The 17,288-nt window shown below is 31.9% G+C and overlaps 1 protein-coding gene and 1 long non-coding RNA gene across 2 annotated transcripts; both read right to left on the reverse strand.

The window, feature by feature from the left end:
- Positions 1–1,405: 1,405 nt before the first annotated feature.
- Positions 1,406–5,045, reverse strand: LOC111709335 (uncharacterized). The gene is made up of 3 exons (XR_002766830.1): positions 4,908–5,045; positions 2,732–2,875; positions 1,406–1,480 (listed from the first exon to the last, which is right to left on the reverse strand). It is a non-coding gene; the product is annotated as an uncharacterized LOC111709335 (long non-coding RNA).
- An 8,663-nt stretch (positions 5,046–13,708) lies between these two features.
- Positions 13,709–16,796, reverse strand: LOC111709333 (phospholipid scramblase 2). Its single transcript, XM_023482975.1, has 5 exons — positions 16,463–16,796; positions 15,596–15,750; positions 15,248–15,298; positions 14,520–14,703; positions 13,709–13,957 (listed from the first exon to the last, which is right to left on the reverse strand). Exons 1-5 carry the CDS (start codon positions 16,772–16,774, stop codon positions 13,802–13,804), a joined length of 858 nt encoding a protein of 285 aa, XP_023338743.1. The 5' UTR covers positions 16,775–16,796; the 3' UTR covers positions 13,709–13,801.
- Positions 16,797–17,288: the final 492 nt, after the last annotated feature.

Genomic DNA, 17,288 nt, shown 5'->3' on the forward strand with positions numbered 1-17,288 from the left:
CAGTTTTAAAATTGAACTTTTTATTTGTTTATAAGAACATAAGTTTCCTTTCCATCCTGTCTAAATGATAGTTAAAAGTTTTCTGAAGAAATAACAAAATAAATTCTTGGAAAAAGTTAAAAGCGGATTTTCTGGTTTAATTGCGGGGTTTCTGTATTGTTTACACAACTACATCTGTTTTCTAATTTAATCTTGTGCAATTTATGGACCATCATTGTACAATGATACAACTGCAGGAAACTGGTTTATTGCTTAAAAGGATTTTTAGGATTTTGAATTAAATAAATTTCTTTGTTACTCCATATCAACACAAATTATACAGTTTTGTATTAATTTATTATAGTTTGGTGTACATGAATGAAAGGGGCGGGTGGTAAAGGGGTAAGGGGGCGTATTTTGGGGAATTGTAAAAACTTTAATTATTAGGTTTCTCTGCACACTATTAGTAGTAATCAATCAAGAACAAACCATGAACTAGCAGTCAATTCTTTAAACAATAAAACCAAAACTCAACCAATTATATTCAAATATGATACAAAGTAGTCTCCTTTTAGGGGGTTTAATGCCCCCGCCCTCATATGTTTATGTTTCCGCTACCAACTGAGAAAAACAAACATTTTACATGATTTTTACATTTTTCCTGTAAAATTCATTCAAATTGAATGAATTTAAATATTGCAATTTCCCTTTTGTCATAATATTGAATTTCTTTTTCTTGCTGTTTGTTCGCTGATTTCTTTGAATTCTTCAAATGTCGTCTTTTCAATAAAAATTCCAGAAAATCTACAGAAAATGTTTGTGAACAATGAGGTATTACAGAAACCAATAACTGAATAAGATTACTTATTTTTGATGATAAGAGTTAATTTTTATTTTCTCAACCTGTTCCTAAACAATTCATTAGTTTACTGTAGAAATTTTGTTACATTTTTTGTCGTTGTTATTTAATAATTTAAAATCATTTCTTAAAACTTAAGCACCCAAATGGATGATTCTGAATGTTGACTTTGCGCTCAAACTTAGTAATTTTACAACATTTCAAATGAATCCTAAATAATTTCTCCACAATACTACATTCTCATGTTCAACTATCATTCATTGCCGGTCACTCCCTTTAAGAGTTTTTAACGTTACATGCACTTAAAGACAATTTTCATTGATTGACATAAAATTAAACACAGTTTTGGACTAAAATGTGTTTCACGAAATGTTTAACAATTTGGAAGCATTAAAGTTTTCTTGTATTCTAAAGTTTAAAAAGATTTCAACTTTTGCGAATAATTCATGATTTTATTTTAAATATATTTCTGAGACAATAATATTCATTGGTTTAACCACAATATATTTCTCAACACATTTTGTGTACTTAAAGGTTAAATCACATTTCACAATCTAAATATATTATTCACGAAATACTTGTTTAATCACTCTCTGCCCTCTGGAAAGATGAGTATATTCGCCGTTAATCAAATTTCTGCCTCTAGGACAGAATATACATTTGTTTAAAGTTTTTTTTTTCAACCTTTATTTTCCATTTACTTTTTATAACACATCTACTCCAGGAGATAGGAATTGAAATCAATTTTTTGTGAATTTAAAGGAACTGTAAGAATAATTTCAAGCGAGATTAAAAGTAACTTAAAATTACGCTTGCAGTCTCTTTAAGATGCTCGGAAACTATTGAAATGTCTCTTTAAGATGCTCGGAAACTGTTAAAATGTCTCTCTAAGATGCTCGGAAACTGTTTTAATGTCTCTTTAAGATGCTTGGAAACTGTTGAAATGTCTCTTTATGATGCTCGGAAACTGTTGAAATGTCTCTTTAAGATGCTCGAAAACTGTTGAAATGTCTCTTTAAGATGCTCGGAAACTATTGAAATGTCTCTTGAAATTGCTCGGAAACTGATGAAATGTCTCTTTAAGTGCTCACGGAAACTGTTGAAATGTCTCTTTAAATTGTTCGGAAACTGATGAAATGTCTCTTTAAGATGCTTGGAAACTGTTGAAATGTCTCTTTAAATTGCTCGGAAACTGTTGAAATGTCTCTTTCAGATGCTAGAAAACTGTTAAAATGACTCTTTATGATGCTTGGAAACTGTTTTAATGTCTCTTTAAGTTGCTCGGACACTGTAGAAATGTCTCTTTAAGATGCTGGGAAACTGTTGAAATGTCTCTTTAATGCTTGGAAACTGTTTTAATGTCTCTTTAAGTTGCTCGGACACTGTAGAAATGTCTCTTTAAGATGCTCGGAAACTGTTGTAATGTCTCTTTAAGTTGCTCGGAAACTGTTTAAATGTCTCTTTAAGATGCTCGGAAACTGTTGAAATGACTCTTTAATATGCTTGGAAACTGTTTTAATGTCTCTTTAAGTTGCTCGGAAACTGTTAAAATGTCTTTTTAAGATGCTCGGAAACTGTTGGAATGTCTCTTTAAGATGCTAGAAAACTGTTAAAATGTCTCTTGAAGATGTTTGGAAACTGTTCAAGTGTCTCTTTAAGTTGCTCGGAAACTGTTGAAATTTCTCTGTCTCAGAATTAAGCAAATTACAAAAAATGAATAATATTGTTAACATGCCCAATTATTCAATTAGTTAAAAATTTGCAAAGCGCCCAAAAAATCATTTGGATTATTTACCACAACGATGTTGTCCCAATAATTGTGATAGAGCTTTGTCTCTTCAATTTTACTCAACATTTCTAAACATTCCTATCACTAATTATAATAAACTCTACCTTTTATTCTGCATTATCTATTTTAAGATCTTCCATTATTGGCACCATATTTTGTGTAATCAAGGGTTCCCATGCGCTAATACATTCTCCTCCTTTCCATTCTTTAGGTGGATTTTAACATTCTGGAAGATTGTATGGATAGCCCTGTTATAAAAAAAATTAATTAAATTCAAACTTTTTCAAAATTTTGCATTTGAGAGTAACTGAGAGCGTTTTTACTTAAATGTTCTTGTTGCTCAATTTACTAACATTTGAGAGTAACTGAGAGCGTTTTTACTTAATTGTTCTTGTTACTCAATTTGCTAACATTTGAGAGTAACTGAGAGCGTTTTTACTTAATTGTTCTTGTTGCTCAATTTACTAACATTTGAGAGTAACTGAGAGTGTTTTTACTTAATTGTTCTTGTTGCTCAATTTACTAACATTTGATCAATAGTTTAAAATGTCAAAACAATTTGGAAAAATTGTAAATTTGGGGAAAACAATTTTTTTTTTAAATCTTTTTTTTAAGTCAAATTTTTAACTTACTTATAAAATTACCATAGTCAAATCTAAATTTTTTGAGAAAAAAATAATTTTCGAAATATTTTAGGAATAAAAACAGACGAAAATATATCTAATAAAAAAAACATAAAGGCTATTTAAAAACATTTTTCTCTCTTTTGTAAAATGTATTTATAAAAATTCTGCATTAGTTTCCAAAATTAAAATTGTGGCTATTTGAATTCTTCGGTATGTTAGGGGGCCATTAAAGGCCAAAAATATCAAGGATTGTTTGTGCAAAATTTCAGCCAAATTGGAGATTGGTCCCTTTCAAAATTGTCAAAAAATTGTCCCATTTGTTTTGAAATGACCATAAAGTAATTTTACAAGTTGTAACTTTTATACTTAAAAAACATTCTATATATATATTCTATATATATTTTCTGCGTAAATCATTTGTTTTATTTAGTATCTATATATAAATTTGGCTTGACCCCAGGGAAGGGTTATGAATGATAAAATTTTTAAAAATTTGCATTTAAAAGTTTTTTAATTTTTGTAAAAAAATTTTGAATCTTAAAAATCCGCAATTCTTTTATCCGCGAAATATTTCTTTCTTTCTTTTTTAATGTTACAATGAGAACATGTTCACAATTGAAATAGAAGATGGGCACGAAGCGCCCTAAAAGCCTTGTAGTAATAGAAAGGCTAAAATCTGTGATTCTTCTACTAAAGGAATTAAGTCACAAACTCTAACTTTCAAATCCCATTATCTTTACAACTCAATGTTATAGATCCTAAATATTTCAAACTTTGAATTCTGTCAGACTAAATAATTCTATTTCTATATATACTTTGCTTGTCTGCATGGGAGGGTGTTTGTTTGTTTATCTGTCCGTTTGTATCCAATAAACGTCAAAACGGCTGAACCGATCGGGCCCAAATTTTTTGTGGGGCCTCGCGTGACCCAGGCAAGGTTTATGAATGATCAAAAAAAATTTTAAAAATTTGCCTGCAACAAATTTTCATGAAATTTTCAAACATTTTGAAAATCCACGACATAAAAATGGAGACAGATGTAGATTTTAATTGAATTATTTTCTGAATAGATGGCATTCATAAAAGTATTTAAATGAAATCACTATAAAATTGTTTTTATCAATGTTACTGTTATATTGTTGCTATAACATGTGCAGTTAAACTGTAATAAAATTTGTCAAATATTATCATCTTAATAATCAAAGAAGAAACAGTTTATAACTTTATAAATAAAGCAGCTTTAAAAATATTTCAAGCACACTGTGTATAAACAATCTACTGGTTGATTCCTCTTAAGCGCAATTTTTGCAGAAATTCTGCAGAACATCTTACAATGTTTTACTAAATATCTAAACAATATTTTAAGGTTTACATAAAATATATTCTACCAGACGTGACGTACATTTATTGTGACCATTGAATTAGGTTATATACCCCAGCAGGCAGGGTTAACTCAAAAACTTTCAGTCAAGTTTAGCCAGCTATAACTAACACACATATATATATAAATATATTTATATATATAAATATATATATATATACAAAAACTACTGAAAATTAAAAAATATTTGCAATTTTGCAAAAACCGTTATGAATTTTGTTTAAATCTAAAACAAAATTATCTAAATTTCGTGAAAATTAGAAAATCCTTTACCGTGAAGGGCTTTATCGAATCCTTTTTTTCCTCATCCATGGTTTCTACAAGAAAGGATTTGCCATGAATCTGGTTCAGACAGATTATAACACACATGCAAATGCAAGCAAGTCTCAACATTTATGTAAACTGTTTAGCTTGAATTTGATTGAAAACTGATTAATATGCTTAAAACATTTAATTTTGATTAAGTGTGAAATTCAAAACTAAAAAAATCTAAGACTATTTCTAAAGAAGCTGCTAAGCAGGATTCTGAATGAAATAAAAAATTCATATAAAAAATTATTTAAATTTATTTTGCAATACCCTTTACATAATATAAAGCACCAGTTTTCTTTGATTTAAATTTTAGGAATATAATTAGTTTTATTCATCATAAATAAAGTCAACCGTAATTATTGCAGGGTGTCCCAAAAAACATGCGTTGTAAGTTTTGATAATAATATGTTCTTTAAATTTTTACAATTTTTTACAATTTTTTATTCCAATACACTTTTTATGCAATTGCATGGTATATGACATAATTAAGTATTGTTGCAAATGCCACACGTCTGCGCGACAGAAGTAATATTAGAAGCAATCAAAAGCGCTTATTTTTTTCCCGTAAGCCTATACCCCCTTTTATTTTTCGCGAACACTCCCTTTAACCCGCCAAGAGGAGACTACTTTTCATTATAATACTATCAAAATTGAATATAATTTGTTGAGTTTTGGTTTTATTATTTAAAGAATTACTGCTAGTTCATGGGTTGTTCTTGATTGATTACTACTAATAGTGTGCAGAGAAATTTAAAAATAAGAGTTTTTACAATGTCCCCTCCCTCCCGGCCCCGACCTTAATTTACGCCTTCTTCCCTTTCTCACCCGCCCCTTTCATTCATAGTAAACTATAATACATTTACTGATAGCGCCCATTGAAGGATTCATATCTCTAATTGGATAATGAGATAGAAAAAACAATATATGTTACCGCCATACTATTTCTATTGGTTCAGAATAGACAACAAACAGATGACTGAACCCTGATTGGATCAGGCGCTAATGGACTCGGCATATAGGAGTTGCGTCTATAAGGAGAAAATTGTCAAAAACACGTTTGGGTGGTTGTTATTGCAAATTGAGGGCTTTGTCACTCCCCCCACCCCTCAACATATAGACTTTAAATAAAATAAGTGCAATCTAAGGGCCACGAACAAAAACAAATATTTTCATATTTTTCAGAAAATTGGAGTTTGTAAAAAGTGTTTAGTTCCTTCGCGCTAAAAAATGGTTAATTTATCAAAATTCTCTGGAAATTCTAAATTTTGTTACCTGAGTTAAACGTGCAGTTCAATTGGTCAGCCCATCCCAGACCTACTTTTCAGTTATTAAATGGATCTTTGTGAAATCATGTTACTTAGTTAATTCAGAAAAAATATATTCCAAAACAAAAAAACTAATTACATAATTAATTAAAAATAAAATATATAAACAATTGTCTTGCAGAAGTAAAACAAATAATTAAAAGAAAGAAATATATTTAATTAATAATTAAAATAGTCAATTTGTTAGCTGTCCCAACATGTCGCAGTCAAATGTAAAGAAATCCTAAATTAAAGATAAAATAAATTATCGATGAAAGTTCACAATTGAAATTTTAATTTACTTTGGAACCTTAATTTACTGACTAACAAACTTCTGAAACACAAACTTCTAAAATACCAACTCTTGAAACACAAATTTCTAAAATACAAACTCCTGAAACACAAACTTCTGAAATACAAACTCTTGAAATACAAACTCCTGAAATACAAACTTCTGAAATACAAACTCCTGAAATACAAACTCCTGAAATACAAACTCCTAAAATACAAACTCCTGAAATACAAACTTCTAAAATACAAACTCCTGAAATACAAACTTCTGAAATACAAACTCCTGAAATACAACCTCCTGAAATACAAACTCCTGAAATGCAAACTCTTGAAATACAAACTCCTGAAATACAAACTTTTTTTAAGATCTAAATATTTATTATTTGCTATGAATACATTTAAATATATATCGGGTTTTAATTATCGCAGAAAATTATAGCATATTACATGTTTTTAAGTTCTAAGATTCTCTACAAAATCGCAATGATATTTTAAAGTTTTTAAGATTCTAAAATATCTCTCAGATTCTGTCTCATGCTCGGGGTCAGGTTCAGGTTCAAGGCTAGGTTCTAGTTTAGATTCAGGGCTAGGTTCATGATTAGGCTCAGGTTCAAGGCTGGGTTCCGGTTCAGGTTCATGAACAGGTTCAGGTTCGAAGCTAGGTCCAGGTTCATGAAAAGGTTCAGGTTCAAGGCTAGGATCAGGTTCAGATTCGATGCTTAAGTGTCTATCATCTCCATCCACCTGAGGAATAGGAGATGAAGCAAGAGATTGAGATCTTGTTTTTCTCTTTCTCTGGGAGGTAGAAATAGGGTTTACTGTTCCTCTTGGATCTATCACATTAGTTACACGGACAGTCTTGGGGATTTTTTCGGAGCACTCCTTGGGCTGGGGGGTTTGCAGGGCCCTCTCTTTTGACAGAGAAGTACTACTCAGGGACTTTATCCCAGGCTTGATGGTTCTCAGGGACCTCTCCTCAGGCTGGGGTGTTCTACGAAACCTCTCTCCAGGCTTGATGGTTCTCAGAGACCTCTCATCAGACTGGTGGGATCTTAGGGACCTCTCCACAGGCAGGGAGGTTCTTGGGGACCACTCCCTAGACTTGGCGGATCCTAGGGACCTCTCAACAGGCTGGAGCGTTCTTGGGGACCTCTCCCTAGACTGGGGGGATCTTTGGGACCTCTCAACAGGCTGGGGGGTTCTTGGGGACCTCTCTTTTGACGGGTGGTTTCTCTGGGACCCGTCCTCGGAACTCGACAGGGACTTGGTGTTCTCCTGGAGTCTAACTTGGGATTGTGGATTATTCTGGTAGTTTACAACTGTACAGGGAGACTCTTGGGACCTCATCTTAGACTGCTGGGTTTCCTGGGGCCCGGAAAAGGATTGAGAGAAAGGTTTAAATTGTCTCCTCTTTCTCTTCTTTCTCCTCCTGTTGGGCAGGGATCTGGAAAAGGTAAAAAATTCTTTTCCTTCTCGACACCATAGCTTCAGCTCAACAGAATCTCCAGTCTTTACAGCTCCCTGGTACAGAGCTAGGACCTGTTGTATCAGGCTCATGTTGGTATACTTGGGAGGTGTTGAAGTGGCAGGGTGGGTGTTTCCGACATTTCAGCTGATAGGGCCAGCCCTAGTTGCTGGGGGGCCAACACAGGGGCAGGTATTAGGCAGCACAGGAGAGGGTAGATGTTTCCAGTCTGAATGCCGGGAGAACACTGAAATGCCGGGAGAACACTGCATGCCGGGAGAACACTGAATGCCGGGAGAACACTGATTGCCGGGAGAACACTCAATGCCGGGAGAACACTGAATGCCGGGAGAACACTGAAATACAAACTCCTGAAATACAAACTCCTGAAATGCAAACTCTTGAAATACAAACTCATGAAATACAAACTCCTGAAGTACAAACTCCTGAAATACAAACTCCTGAAATACAAACTCCTAAAATACAAATTTCTGAAATACAAACTCATGAAATACAAACTCATGAAATACAAACTCATGAGATGCAAACTCCTGAAATACAAACTCCTAGAATACAAACTTCTGAAATACAAACTCATGAAATACAAACTCCTGAAATACAAACTCCTGAAATACAAACTCCTGAAATACAAACTTCTAAAATACAAACTCCTGAAATACAAACTCCTAAAATACAAACTTCTGAAATACAAACTCATGAAATACAAACTCCTGAAATACAAACTCCTGAAGTACAAACTCATGAAATACAAACTCCTGAAATACAAACTCCTAAAATACAAACTTCTGAAATACAAACTCATGAAATACAAACTCATGAAATACAAACTCATGAGATGCAAACTCCTGAAATACAAACTCCTAAAATACAAACTCCTGAAATACAAACTCCTGAAATACAAACTCCTGAAATACAAACTTTTAAAATACAAACTCCTGAAATACAAACTCCTGAAATACAAACCCCTGAAATACAAACTTCTGAAATATTAACTCCTGAAATACAAACTCCTGAAATACAAACTCCTGTAATACAAACTCCTGAAATACAAACCCCTGAAATACAAACTCCTGAAATACAAACTCCTGAAATATAAACTCCTGAAATGCAAACTCTTGAAATACAAACTCCTGAAGTACAAACTCCTGAAATATAAACTCCTGAAATACAAACTCTTGAAATACAAACTTCTGAAATACAAACTCCTGAAATATAAACTCCTGAAATACAAACCCCTGAAATACAAACTTCTAAAATAAAAACTCCTGAAATACAAACACCTAAAATACAAACTCCTGAAATACAAACTCCTGAAATACAAACTTCTGAATACAAACTTCTGAAATACAAACTCCTGAAATACAAACTTCTGAATACAAACTCCTGAAATACAAACTCCTAAAATACAAACTCCTGAAATACAACCTCCTGAAATACAAACTCCTAAAATAAAAACTCCAGAAATACAAACTCATGAAATACAAACTCATGAAATACAAACTTCTGAATACAAACTTCTGAAATACAAACTCCTGAAATACAAACTCCTGAAGAATTTAATAATTTACATTCTTTTCTAAGTTTTCATTATTTCGGAACTTTTTCATACATGAGTTTGTGATTAGACCGGAGAAAGGATCAGACCGATATATCTCATAGTTTTATGTAAAAAGCAAACTAAATAATTTATTCCGGAAACATCTTGTTCTTATGCTCAAGATAATTTCCCTAGTTTAACTTTTGAAAAGTTAAAAATGTTTAGGAAAATATTTAAAAGTTTTGAGGAATAAAATTCCGATTTTCAACAGAATGAACTTAAATTTTGGTGAACTGTACTGTACTGCACTGTACTGTACTGTTCTGTACTGTACTTTAATGTACTGTCTCTGTACTTTACTGTTAAGTACACTTCTGTAATGAACTGCATGTTCCATAATGTACTGTAATGCTTTAAGCTGTTCTGTAATGTACTGTTCTGTAATGTACTGTTCTGTAATGTACTGTTCTGTTATGTACCGTTCTGTAATGTACTGTACTGTACTGTACAGAACTCTGCTATAAACTTGAATATATATTGCTAAACCTTAAGGATAGTTTATGGCACCAATACTATTGGAATATTCAATATTTTGGAGTAAAGATAACTTTATTCTAATATTGCATTGTTGCAACAATTGACCTAGATTTTATATACCAAGGTTGTAAATATATTCAGTTAATGTTGTTGTTGTCGTTGTTGTTGTTGTTGTTGTTGTTGTTGATGTTGTTGTTGTTGTTGTTGTTGTTGTTGTTGTTGTTGTTGTTGTTGTTGTTGTTGTTGTTGTTGTTGTTGTTGTTGTTGTTGTTGTTGTTGTTGTTGTTGTTGTTGTTGTTGTTGTTGTTGTTGTTGTTGTTGTTGTTGTTGTTGTTGTTGTTGTTGTTGTTGTTGTTGTTGTTGTTGTTGTTGTTGTTGTTGTTGTTGTTGTTGTTGTTGTTGTTGTTGTTGTTGTTGTTGTTGTTGTTGTTGTTGTTGTTGTTGTTGTTGTTGTTGTTGTTGTTGTTGTTGTTGTTGTTGTTGTTGTTGTTGTTGTTGTTGTTGTTGTTGTTGTTGTTGTTGTTGTTGTTGTTGTTGTTGTTGTTGTTGTTGTTGTTGTTGTTGTTGTTGTTGTTGTTGTTGTTGTTGTTGTTGTTGTTGTTGTTGTTGTTGTTGTTGTTGTTGTTGTTGTTGTTGTTGTTGTTGTTGTTGTTGTTGTTGTTGTTGTTGTTGTTGTTGTTGTTGTTGTTGTTGTTGTTGTTGTTGTTGTTGTTGNATTTTCGCAAATTTGCAAATTTTTTTGCAGATTCTAAAAGTAGAGCACAAGAGCTTTCTAATGATGTATCATTTGTCATATTTGGAAATAAAACATGGGATTTAGAGGGGGGGTCAAATTGACCCCCCCCCAGCATATCCTGGTTTTCAAGTACCCCAGCAGGGATAGGGTTAAATGGGACCGACTTGCTATCTCTAGATAAGAAAATGGGTATAATACCACTGTTCCCCTAAACTGTTTTGTATTCAAGGGATGCAAAATACTATTTTGGACTAAGTCTAGTTTGTTTGGCTTTATTCTTAGATTCCATTTGTTATGCATTTCTCCAACTGGGATCAATAAACTTATATGAGATTATGTACCTAGGGATGAACCCTGGCTGGGTTCATAGTAACTCGTAACTAACTGATTAAAGGGAGTGACGGCAATGTATTGTGGATTAAAGGGAGTGACTGGTGGTTGAACTGAGTATGCAGTATTGTGGACAATTTTTTTAGGATTCATTTGAGACATATAAAACGTTCCACAATGTATGATTACTAAGTTTGAGTGCAAAGCTGAAGTTCAAAATCATAAATTTGGGTGGGTACTTTTTTAAACAGTAAACTAATAAAATGTTTAGGAACATATTTCTCAAAAGATATTTTTCAATAAATCAATTTTAGAACTAATTATTTCGTTTTCATCATTATATTGAATTTCTTATTTTTAATGAATTTATTCGCAGATATCTACAAATTCTTCAAATGTTGTCTTTTCAATAAATGTTCCAAAAAATCTTTGTGAATAATGAGAGATTACAGAAACTAGTTTAACCACCATACATTGCGGGTCACTCCCTTTAAGTAAAATGCATTAAACGACATAAATAAAAGAGAAACTTATGTTTCCAATGAATAACAATTTAAAATTAATTATAAATTATTCTAATTTCGGGAACTCGTATCCCTCTTTTAAGGAATTAATTGAAACACACACTTAATATATTGTTGATATTTTTGAGTTGGTACAGACCAATCTTAATATTTTTTCTGACACAAAAAATCTAGACCCACACTTTACTATTCTCATTTCGGAAACTTGTGTCTCTCTTTTAAGGAATTAATGCTACACATACACAAGATATTTTACTGATATTAAATTCCTTTTATACAAAAAATATTTCATATACCTAATAATGTTACAGAAAAAAAGGTCATTGAAAATATTTTTTCTAATATTTTCATTTGCTTTTTGGTTTACGATACTAATTAATTTATATGAAAATGTGCTTTTCACATCCTTTTAAACTAATTTTTCATATAATATTATATATGATTATTTTACAACAAAAGGCTTTTCATAATAACACCGTTTGACGTCCCCCGCTCTATTTTTTGCCCCAGCGGCCAGCACTCTCATTTTTGACACTATCGCCGTGAAATTTTTGACTTTTAATTAAAATGTTCGTTGGACCCTCTAATAGATTCCTATTTTATACTTTTCTCCCTTGCTCAGTAGAATTATACACATTACGAATACATATTCTACTATTTGGTTGGACTTTTTAAAATACTCTTGGGACATTTTTAAAATTATAATATATCCTGAAATCCTACTCTAGAGACTTATTCTCAGTATATTTTATAAATTATTCATTACTCTGCAGCACAATAGAGTCCGATTAGGGTTAGCCATGATTCCATATATATTTTGTAGTTTTAAAATAGACTTGAAAAGAATTCAGTATTAAAAAAGCCAAGATTGAGTGGAATAACAAAGTATGGTTGCACACACAATATATTAACATTATAACGATACAAACGATTATTGTTGGATCAACTAATATTAATCTGATATTCGCCAGGGGCGAATATATTTCCATTTGACTCTTCTGATCAGATGCTTCATGCTAACTGACTAGTCCTGAGGGACCCCGAGGATAAGATAGCCGACGATTTGCTTTCTCTGCCAGCAAGATAAATGCCATTTCACTCCCTTTCTCTAGCATCATTCTCACCCAAGCTGCCCCTTAACCCTATTCCACCCATCATCATCCCTGATAGATCTGTCGCCTCTGTAGTTCCTAATATAGTACTTTTCTTAGAAAACTTGTTGTGGAAAAGATCCCTCTGATATGGGCAAAACTTCTTACTTACAGAAACATAATCTTTTGCTTGGAAACCGTGAAACTGAAGAATGTAAAAGAGCAGAATCATCATTTTCTCTAACAGAGCAAAAACTTTTAATCTTCAGAGTAAAGTTAAAGACTAAGGTGTGTGAGTAGACTTGAAGGAATAATTGATGATGATGATGATGATGAAAATGAAGAAGAAGAAGAAGAAGAAGAAGAAGAAGAAGAAGAAGAAGAAGAAGAAGAAGAAGAAGAAGAAGAAGAAGAAGAAGAAGAAAAAGAAGAATGGGATTTTTTCATATAAAATATAAAAACCTAAAATTAAAAGTTACAAATATTACCAATCTATAATAGAAGTAAACATGTCTTTAAATATTACTTCAAAGTTTTAATAAATTTAGAAGTGTTTACCAATACATTAGTGAAGTAAACATTATCTATGAAATATGATATTAAACTCACTTAGTTTTCTATCTTTGTTTAAAAGTACAAGTAGTTTGTCTGAACAACATATTTCTGTTAGAATGTTAGAATCTGATGAAAAACTTAACTAAACTGAGAGTATCATCAGTACTGTGTGCATGATGTATATTAGAATATAAAATAATTTTCATCTGAAATTGTGTATCTAATCTTGCTTTAAGAAGATGTTTATATATGATGATATATTAAATGTTTGCTACTACAAGAGAGCAGAATATTGAAAGTCTATAAAAGGAAGAAAACAGGTTGATATATTGAATTTTTCCTTCACTGCCGCAATTTCACACACATCAAACTTCAAGAAGATATTTTATATATTTAATTTTTAATATCTTACAAGTATTAACAACTATTTTAAAGATTAATGAATAAGCAATCTGATCGAAAAATCAATCCTCGTAATAAAGATAATCAATGAGAATCCCGGCACCAATGATGAGTGACTTCTCAATGGTTGTCGCTGTGGTTGGAAACTTGATTATAAAATTATCCTTGTTGGTAAACATATCCTTCAACAGATCCCCCTCTTTACTAATCAGTCCAACCTACAAATATATGGAGGTTAATGTTGATTAAAACATGTAAAATTGTGTTAATGAATCTAGTGCATTATAATTCCTGTGCACTACCCTATACCCAACTTTTCTTCTAAATATTGTATACTTATCTTAGAAATGCTATACGCTTCATGAGCAATAGTTGGAAATTTTAGATAACCCAGAAAAGCCAAGAGAGCAGTTTCGGTATTGTAAATTTTATATATTCTTAAATTGTTATTAAATCTAATTTTTAAGTGACCATCAAGTTATAGCTAAAGTGGCATTTTATTAAGGGTACCCTCTACACCTACATCACTTCAAAATAACAAATTTTTAGTGAGAAAAACAAGGAAATCTCCTTCATTACATCCTTGATCAGACAAAACTTTCAAGGATACCGTTGTGAATCAGACATACAATCTATAAACTACCTCTACAGTCCCTTTACAGAAAACTTATTTGTATTTTTAAACCCATGATTCAGACGCAGTGCAGAATTCGAATATGATAAGATTAGTTGTCTTCTCATGTCCTATCTGTGTATTCTGTGTAGAAAATATTTACTTACATCCTTTCCTTGAACATCAGTTATGTAGAAATCTACATTTAATCCTCCTGAACAAGAGCAGAGTCTACAGGGCACCTCAATCTTGTAAAGAACATCATCGTTAGTATCTCGGATCTCAATTAGTCCACAGCAGTTGCACAGTCCCATATATGCTGACATCTGTTTTACTGAACCCAGATAATGACTGTGGTTAAAAATGTATTCTAGACTCAAAAAATCTAAAATAATTAATTTTGGCCATTGAAAAACTTCTTTTCATGCCCACTTTAAAAAAAAATTTAAGATATGAATCACCCTATCCCCCTCCCCCACCCCCCGGAAAAAAGAAAAAGTGTATACACTAACTGATTACTCGCTACAAACTCAAATTATCAATACACATACCTTTGCAACCTGATTTGCATAGATTTTGTGATTAGAATTAAGTTTAGAGTCGATTGTTCAATTCCTTGAGGAAACTTGAGCATATTATATAAATATTTAGGATGATTTCCAAAACTGACAGTTTCATATTTTAAATAGAAGATACAACAATGGTCTAGAATCTTTATTCTGTATAGTGTATACACTAAGGATAGGTTTGAGTCTATTTATATTTATATGTTTGTATATCTTTATGTCCCCCTTGATATACATATAAACCAGCTTCCAATATTGTTGCTGGAATATAGTGGGGGGAAGGGGGAACCATTAAGCTGAGATTGAAAGGGAGTTTAGAATAACATTCCCTGTCACTTTCCACTTTGAGTAACTGTAGGCAGCAAGGTATACAACTAGACCTTAACAATATTATTTTAAACATTTACATGGAAATCATTTTTAGTCAATTTACATCAATAAACCCTTCATATTTGAAGCGCCCTTTATTTAAAGAATAAACATAAATGATAGAAATCCACAAATTGCTATTTTTAGAGATATTTGCAAATATATATTATATTATTATCCATTATTATCCATCGTTTCTTATACAAATGTCTAAACCGTAATTCTTAATTGAGATAATTAAATGAAGGCTCACCGAGAAACCTAGAGAAAACTGTAGCATATACAAAATTATATTGTTAAATCTGAACCTGTAGGGTCGTTCAAACTTGAGTAGCTCTGGACCTGTGGCAGATCCACCTCTAACACTCATCTCAAAAGGTCGTCTTGTTGAACAATCACAGTGACAGCATCCACATCTCCAAACACAGCAAAGACAAGGATTTCTCAAACACCAATTGGAATTCTAAATACATTCAAAATAAGAGAGAAAAAAAATGAGTACTCGCCTCAAGCTCCAACTTTCTAATCATTGCACTTTGGCAAAACGATGTCGTAGAATTTTAATATTTCAAACTGTCCTTCAAGATATAAAAGTCAAACTTTGAAATATCAAAGTGTTAAGTTTTATTTCACATTTTTCCCTGACCGAAGACTTGATTCAACTTATTTTATGATTCAATTTTGTCGCTCAAATAAACTTTATGCAAATAAATATGAATGATGACAATTTAAATCTTTAAAATATCTAAAGTCAGCATGGAAAAGCATAAAGTAAACTTAAGACCGAGGCAATAAACAGTAAATAACAATTAGAGATATATGCTTGAAAGTCTAAACAAAGAAGTCTAAACAAAACAAACTGGAAATATAATTTTCACAGCTAATCGAGTTATTTAAAGTTAGGATGGGTTTGCTTTCTTACCTGTCACTAAAATCCAAAGTTTAGATGGGTTAATGAAGGTTTGGTGCCTTCGTGTTTTCAAGTTCTAATTAAACATTTATGAAGTTATAAAAACGGCGTTTAAAGGTTTGAATCTTTAGATTGATTGCAAAATATTAAAATTTAAGTTAAATTATAAAGATAGGGCTCTCACACCACCTTTTTAGGTATCTTCTTACCGCGTCAAATAAGATATATCTTAATGACAACCAAAAATAATTCTTATTTAATTTACCTCAATGGCTAATAAAATTGTTTCCTTGGTATCAGGGTGTATCATTGAATACTGATTTTCTGTCTCCACTTTGCAACATCCAAGGCTGGCAACCTTGGTTGCCTCTTCAACTAGTTCTTGGCCTTGTTGAAGTATTAGTGAGTCAATTCTGCCCAAATAACTAAAGAGTTTATCATCAATTTTGCTACTCTTGGTAGAAATATCAAGGGATTCAGGCACTATTGTTATCACTTCATACATTGGCTCCGTAATATCTTCATTTTGCTCCTTTTTTACCGATTTGGTTGGCTGAGTTGTGACAGGAGCCGACATTTTCAAAACTTGATTGGGAATTTTTCATTTTGTGTTTCCCGCATTTCTTTATTTTTAGCTCTTGTTAAAACTTGAAGCAATGTATTGGTTCCGCTTGAGCAATAAATGTACTGCAGTAATATAATTTTATTTTGCAATGCCCATATCTTTTAACAATTGTAAGACAATTCCTAATTTGTGTATATTACTAAATGACGGGTTTAAACATTTCTTTTTATATCTTTTTTTCATTTTGCTTGACCAAATTTGGCAATATGCAATAAGGGTTGTTAATCGTTTTAAAAACGACAGTTTTTCGTTTCGTTTTCAAGCCTTATTTGACATAAATAAGAGGTTTATGGAATAAATTCATTTTGGCTTATACCCTCCCCTAATACCCCACTGTGTCCCCCTCCCCTCTCTTGAAATTATGATTAATCATTTTATTCGGTTGCCTAAACTTTCCTAGCTTTGCTTATAACTTGGGTTTTGATCGAGCTTTAATAAGTTTTATGGAGGGTTTATTTTATCTTAA

This window comes from Eurytemora carolleeae, unplaced genomic scaffold (assembly GCF_000591075.1).
Source record: "Eurytemora carolleeae unplaced genomic scaffold, Eaff_2.0 scaffold913, whole genome shotgun sequence".
Taxonomy (NCBI): Eukaryota; Metazoa; Arthropoda; class Copepoda; order Calanoida; family Temoridae; genus Eurytemora; species Eurytemora carolleeae.